General features: G+C 51.4%; 1 protein-coding gene across 3 annotated transcripts; it reads left to right on the top strand.

Moving 5' to 3' along the window:
• Positions 1-989: 989 nt before the first annotated feature.
• Positions 990-6,070, top strand: PCBD1 (pterin-4 alpha-carbinolamine dehydratase 1). 3 transcript variants are annotated; one of them, XM_012460298.3, is made up of 4 exons: positions 990-1,033; positions 3,644-3,775; positions 4,339-4,419; positions 5,534-6,070. In XM_012460298.3, exons 1-4 carry the CDS (start codon positions 1,031-1,033, stop codon positions 5,630-5,632), a joined length of 315 nt encoding a protein of 104 aa, XP_012315721.1. In that variant the 5' UTR covers positions 990-1,030; the 3' UTR covers positions 5,633-6,070. The 3 variants fall into 3 exon arrangements, with proteins under 3 accessions (XP_012315721.1, XP_012315720.1, XP_012315719.1); XM_012460297.3 differs by having other exon boundaries at positions 1,011-1,045; XM_012460296.3 differs by lacking the exon at positions 990-1,033 and adding an exon at positions 1,743-2,449.
• The last annotated feature ends 352 nt before the right edge of the window (positions 6,071-6,422 follow it).

Here is a 6,422-nt window from a genome sequence, read left to right as displayed (position 1 = left end):
AACCAAAAGGTAAACAACTCAAATGTCCAACAGTGAATTGCTAAACAAATTGTAGTCTGCCTGTACAATGCAATACTATAAAATAAATTTACTGGGCCATAAAAGAAACCATTGATATATGCAAACCATGGCTGAACCCCAAAACAGTTAACCTGAGTATATACTGTATGGTTCCATTTACATAAAATTCTAGAAGATGCAAACTAATTTACAGTGACCTAAAGCACATCCCTAGTTGCCTGGCCAGGGGGTTTCTGGAGGAAGGGGTTAGTTACCAAAGAGCACAAGAATGTTCATTATCTTGATCGTGGTGATGGTTTCACAAGGGAACAGGGAAACATATCAAAATTTATCAAATTGTGCACTTTGAATATGTGCAATTATAAATGCCAATTATATCCAAATAATTTTTTTTGTTTTTTTTTTTAGACTGAGTTTCGCTCTTGTTACCCAGGCTGGAGTGCAATGGCGCGATCTCGGCTCACCGCAACTTCCGCCTCCTGGGTTCAGGCAATTCTCCTGCCTCAGCCTCCCGAGGAGCCGGGATTACAGGCACGCGCCACCATGCCCAGCTATTTTTTTGTATTTTTAGTAGAGACGGGGTTTCACCATGTTGACCAGGATGGTCTCGATCTCTTGACCTCGTGATCCACCCGCCTCGGCCTCCCAAAGTGCTGGGATTACAGGCGTGAACCAGCGCGCCCGGCCCCCAAATAAAATATTTTTATAAAGAAAAACTTAGGTATTCTGGCGCCCAGGGTCACCCAGCTGTAAGCGGCGGGGTGGGATTCCAACCCAGAAGCGGGCGTCTGGAGCCCTTATGCTTCACCCTAGCCCAATGAAACGAGCACGCAGGATGGCTCTGAGCAGCGAGCAAAGTGCTGGAAGGAAGCAAGCCCAGCGCGTCCCTGGTTGGGGACGTTAATCATTACCCGGGGGCGGCCCGAGCGCGGCCCCGCCCCCGGGACGGCCGCCTGCGCGCCTGGCCGCCGCCTTCCCTCTCCGCCAGCCACCTGCTGCCGCCCGCGCCATGGTGAGCCCAGGGGTGCGTCGCCGCAATCCAGACAACGGGGCCGGGGCAGCCGCGGGCGAGGTGGGAGCGGGAGGGGGCAGGGGGGGCAGGGGAGGCTCCCTTCGAGTCCCCTGCGGAGCCGCTGGGGTCGGAGAGTGGGGTCTCTGCCCGGCTCCCTGTAGCCGGCGGCGCGGCGAGGAAGCTGAGGCCCTGAAAGGGGCGGTAGCGGGTCCGGGCCCCAGCCAGGCGGGAGGCCAGGCCTGCTCTGACCCAGGCCAGGCTCGGTCCGGGACCCTGCTGGGGGCGGGGGAAGACCGTGGTGGGGCAGTCCGCAGATCTCTTCCCCTTAGTGGCCCGATTCTGCTTTGTATTGGGGTGGGAGCGCGAGGGAGGCTGAGTTTGCGCGCTCCTGTGCGTGCCTGTCCGCCGCCCCTTCCGGTTAGCACCCCGGGTACAGGGTCTGCCTGGGACTCAGCCTCTGCGCCCCTGTGCTGTCCCCGGCCCCAGAGCCAGCCCCCAAGCCGGCTTGAGGCCCATGCCCGGCCACGGGGGATTGGGGGCGCAGGGTCAGCCCTCCTCCCGGGTGAGCTTCTCCCCCACTCCCGGGGCAGGAGCGGGGGCGGGGGCGGGCCCTTGCTCTGCTGTAGGCTCTGGAGCGTCAACAGACCATTTCAGGTCCAGAGGCCTTCGGAGCAGTCAGGACTGGGAGGGCCTTTTGACAGGAGAGGGACTTGCGGGAGAGAGGATGAGTGGGGCTGTTTGTGAGGGGCGCTGAGGCCCCAGAGATGCAGGCTCGGGAAATCAGTAACCATTCCGCACACCTCACCACAGGAGGCAAGGAGGATTTACTAAGCAAACAGGATCCCCTTCCCCATCTCTGTCTCCAGAGCCGGCAGCTGGAAGGTTTGTCAGTTCAGCCCCCGGCTGTGCAACTTGGGGGTTCCCGAAGACTCTACCGAGAAAGGGAAGCCTCCCAAGAACTCACCTGGATCCACCCACCCCTTTAAGAGCCAAGGAAGTAAACAGTGGGCTCTGATGCCTCCTCAGCTGACTTCTGGTTGCCTGGATACACGGACCAGAGGGTCAACCACTGGGAGAGGGCTGGCTCTGGAGTAGACACCTTCCTATTGGGCAGATGAGGCAAATAGCTGCTGGCCATCTAGAGCGGGAGAAAGGAGAGGGGCCAAGCCCCATCAGACCAGAGAGAGCTCACGTTTTCAGGAGGGAAAAAAGACGGATTTGGAAAAGCACTGCGATGCTTCAACTACCCCAGATGCTACCAGGCCCATCACAAGCCGACTTGCCTTAGGAAGTATTTTTTTAAATGCAGATGACATTTGCTTTATAACAGTGGCGTTTCCTAAAGTGTCCCATTGGCACCTCATGATGATCTGTGGAGGTGGAGGTTCTACCAAGAGAGGGACAGCCACCTGGCTGGTAAATAGTGAAACCGGCGCTGAAACCTCCTGCCGATCAACACACCGTGTTCAGTCTGCAGGCTGCCTCATAAAAGCTGAATTAATCTCCCTCACATTCCCTCCCCATCCCTAAATTATTCCTTTCAAATTCAGCACTCTCTTTATTTCTGCCCTGGGGTGGAGCTACTCTAGAAGCCTAGGTTCTGGGATCCTCTAGGATGAAACTGACCTTTGCTTCCTTGCATTCTCTGAGGTTCCACTCATGGCCTGAATTGTGCCAATTTGGACTGCCTTGAGGGTACTTTGCACAATAGGTAAATAGGATGGGACACTGGGTTTGCCAGCTGCCTTCGGCCAAGTTCCTTCCACTCTGGGGACTGAGCTCTGTGGCCTGAGCTTACCAACCAGCCAGAAAAGAAGACAGAAACCCTGAGAAACCGAGCCCAGGCGGCTCAGGACCAGAGAGGCTGCATGGGAGCACGATTGAGGACCTGCTAGAGGTAGTGTCAGCAGCGGTCAGCTGCAGTGTCGCTGAGAATGGGCTGGACGCTTATTTTAAATGCTGGCTCCTTTGCCCAGCCCCAGGGATGCTGACACACAGACCACACTTTGAAAATGCTACCTGCACCATCACTAGCTAGGGGTGGGCGGTAAAGAACAGTAGACAAGTTATTTCCCTTCTCTAGGCCCGTTTCCTCTTCAATACACATGAAAGTTATGGTAGGGACGTGGGGCGCGTATGATGAAGTATATAATAGGAAAAGGAGCGGGGGACAGTCATGAGTACTCTTTTCCTGAGAGGTTGTGGAGTAACGTATTTGCGTCTGGGATTTATTTTGCTTTTACGCCCTCATGGATATAATAGGTCTCATGGAGGAAGGGTCTGTAAGGCTTTGAAGGCAGGGTCGGAGAAGAGTGCCTCTCTGTCCAGGTCATATGCATTACATTGCCTTTGGGATTTCCTTTCTCTGTGTTGCATGTAAAACCCAAGACCTGAGAGCCTATCGGCGGACAAGCCCGGACCTCACCTCCTGGGTAGGGTGCCACCCTTGAGGCCTCCCAGCCTATTGCTCAAAGACCTGCTGCCCTTTGGTCACCCACGTCCAAAGCAGCCAGTGAAGGCTGGCTAAGTTTCCCTAAAGGTTGGAGACCCTCTGTTTTGACCTATAAAAAGAAATGCTCTTGGGCCTCTGTTTTTTTTCCCCTCTTCTAGGCTGGCAAAGCACACAGGCTGAGCGCCGAGGAGAGGGACCAGCTGCTGCCAAACCTGAGGGCTGTGGGGTGGAATGAGCTGGAAGGCCGCGATGCCATCTTCAAGCAGTTTCATTTCAAAGACTTCAACAGGGTATAGCACCAGGGTGGGACAGAGTTTTCTGAGATGGGCTGACGGGGTCACCTTCCAGAGCATGTCCTCTCCCTGCATGTCCTGTTAGCCAAGACTCTCAGACACCACACTCATCCAGTTATTTGGGCACTGTGCCAGTGGGGAAATTAATTTTCCTGCCTAACTCGGAAAGTGTCATCTTTGGGGACTAGAGAGTAGGAGGACGTGATGTGTCTTGGGCGCTCCCTTCCTGGAACTTTTAGCAACAGTCCTCTGAGAAGATAGTTCAAGTAGGAACCATGTACATCTGAAGACATTTGAACAGACAGCCAAGACTGGCCAGACCAAAAGCCTGCTGTGGTGTTTCCATCTTGTTGGTGTCCTAAGACTTTCTTCCTACTGCAGGGAAAACCTCGAACTCAAGCCTGAGAACCAGTGACAGGATGTCAAGGGGGAAATGATTAAAGAGAGGGGAGTCTCCTGGGAGGAAGCTAATTCATCCTCCTGCGTCTAGGCCTTGACTTGGTGATGTCCAGAAGTCCTTTCTCTTAGAAACTAACCCAGCTCTCCCTTCACTTAAACAGGCTTTTGGGTTCATGACAAGAGTGGCCCTGCAGGCTGAGAAACTGGACCACCATCCTGAATGGTTTAACGTGTACAACAAGGTGAGTGATGCTGTGTGCCTCTGTTGTGCTCTGCCCCCATACAAATCCTGCTAACTCTGACACATTCTGAAGGCTTTTAGACTTAACAATGTGCCTTCCTGACCCACACAGGTCATCCACTCATCTTGTTCCCAATCTCACTGAGATTGCACATGCCTAGAATCAACATAAATACACCTGAAAAAAAAATCATCAGTCTTACTATAAAGAAATGCAAATTAAAAGGTGCATGAGAGACTTGGGGTTAAAGTAGACATTAAGAAGGCAAAACCAGCCAGGCGCGGTGGCTCACGCCTATAATCTCAGCACGTTGGGAGGCCGAGGCAGGTGGATCACGAGGTCAAGATCGAGACCATCCTGGTCAACATGGTGAAACCCCGTCTCTACTAAAATACAAAAATTAGCTGGGCGTGGTGGCGCACGCCTGTAGTCCCAGCTACTTGGGAGGCTGAGGCAGGAGAATTGCTTGAACCCAGGAGGCGGAGGTTGTGGTGAGCCAAGATCGCGCCATTGCACTCCAGTCTGGGTAACAAGAGTGAAACTCCGTCTCAAAAAAAAAAAAGAAAGAAAGAAGACAAAACCCAATAAAGGAAAGGCTGTGGGAGTCAGGCATACTTATTCAGGGTTCATAGCTCTAAACAGCTTTCATCTTGCTGGAGGAATAGAAGAATGAAAACTTAATAAACTTGAACTAAGAATGCACACACATAGCCAGTCTATCAAACTGCTTAATGATGAAAACAGTCATGAAATGTCTACCACATGCCAAAAGCTCTGCTGGTTTCTGTTTATAAAAGCAGTAAGGGTGAAAGAGGCCATCTGTGAATGGATAGTGTTTAGGAGTTGGCATTGGTTTTCGGTTTTGTCTTAGCTTTTAGTTTGCTCTTGACATTTATTTGGATGTTTTTACTTTATAGCTGAAGTCACAATTATTTTTGAAAGACAGCATAAGGGGAGATGTAGATGTTGTGACAGACAGGTCAGGAAGGAGTCCCCAGGAGAGATCGTAGTGGCCAGCTGCTATTCTGGAACTCCTAGTGGGGTTCAGCCCAGCTGCTATTGACTCCCTCCTGTTCTTAAGTCCGTGGAAGCAGAATTTCTGGTTTCGTTTCAGGTCCACATCACACTGAGCACCCACGAGTGTGCCGGCCTTTCAGAACGGGACATAAACCTGGCCAGCTTCATTGAACAAGTAGCAGTGTCCATGACATAGACCCTGCCCTTCCTCTTTGAATTCCTCAGGGGGAAGGGGTGACTGAACTGGGAATCCAGGGAGGGAGCTGAGGAGCCCTTGGCCTCCCCCGACTTCCCTCCCAAGACCCAGTTGCCTCCACTGAGGGGTGAGTCCTTGCTGTGGGATGTGCTAGTATCCCTACCAATATCAGGAATTTAGACCTATTCCCTGAACCACTCTCTTTATCCTGGGGGCTCTGTTACACTAATTTGAATAAGCTCTCCCCTTTCTTTGCAACTTCCCAGTAACAATTATGATTTTCTTGCTAGGTTGTATCTTGCTCCCTAATTCATTTCCCAGGAAGCTGTGACAGAGGGTGAAATAAAGTCTTATCTTAGAAACCAGTACCTAAACCTACACTATGTAACAGAAACACATGTGCTTTTATGTCTCAAATAAAACTGTGATATCACTTGGTCTCGGGCTCTAGAAACTTCTTTTCCACAGGTCAATCCAAATTGGAGTCAATAGGCATTTAAATGAAAGCACTTCCTCTGTGCTAGGCACTGTTCAAGGTACCGGGAAAAGAGAAGGACCAGACCACCTTGGCTTCAGATTCATTATCATCTAGGGGATATCATGTGATTATCATCAAACAGGAACACAATTAACTATTAACAATTAGCTAGTACTAATTAACTGTTACTAGGGTGAATTAACGCTAGATAGCAGGATAAGAAACGAGCTAAGGGGAACGCAAGTGATTAATGGTGACAAGGGCAAATCTGGAGGCTTTGAGCTATGCCTTGAAGACCTGGGTAGGATTCTT

This window comes from Aotus nancymaae, unplaced genomic scaffold, assembly GCF_030222135.1.
Source record: "Aotus nancymaae isolate 86718 unplaced genomic scaffold, 86718_ANA_hifiasm-v0.15.2.pri h1tg000010l, whole genome shotgun sequence".
Classification (NCBI taxonomy): domain Eukaryota; kingdom Metazoa; phylum Chordata; class Mammalia; order Primates; family Aotidae; genus Aotus; species Aotus nancymaae.
Note: the sequence above shows the minus strand (reverse complement) of the source record. Positions and strands in the feature narration are given on the sequence as shown.

Coding starts and splice junctions, on each gene's coding strand:
- PCBD1 (XM_012460296.3), top strand. CDS start 2,396: ATGATGATCTGTGGAGGTGGAGGTTCTACCAAGAGAGGGACAGCCACC. Junction 2,450..3,643: donor GAGGGACAGCCACCTGGCTG/GTAAATAGTGAA, acceptor CCCCTCTTCTAG/GCTGGCAAAGCACACAGGCT. Junction 3,776..4,338: donor ATTTCAAAGACTTCAACAGG/GTATAGCACCAG, acceptor TCACTTAAACAG/GCTTTTGGGTTCATGACAAG.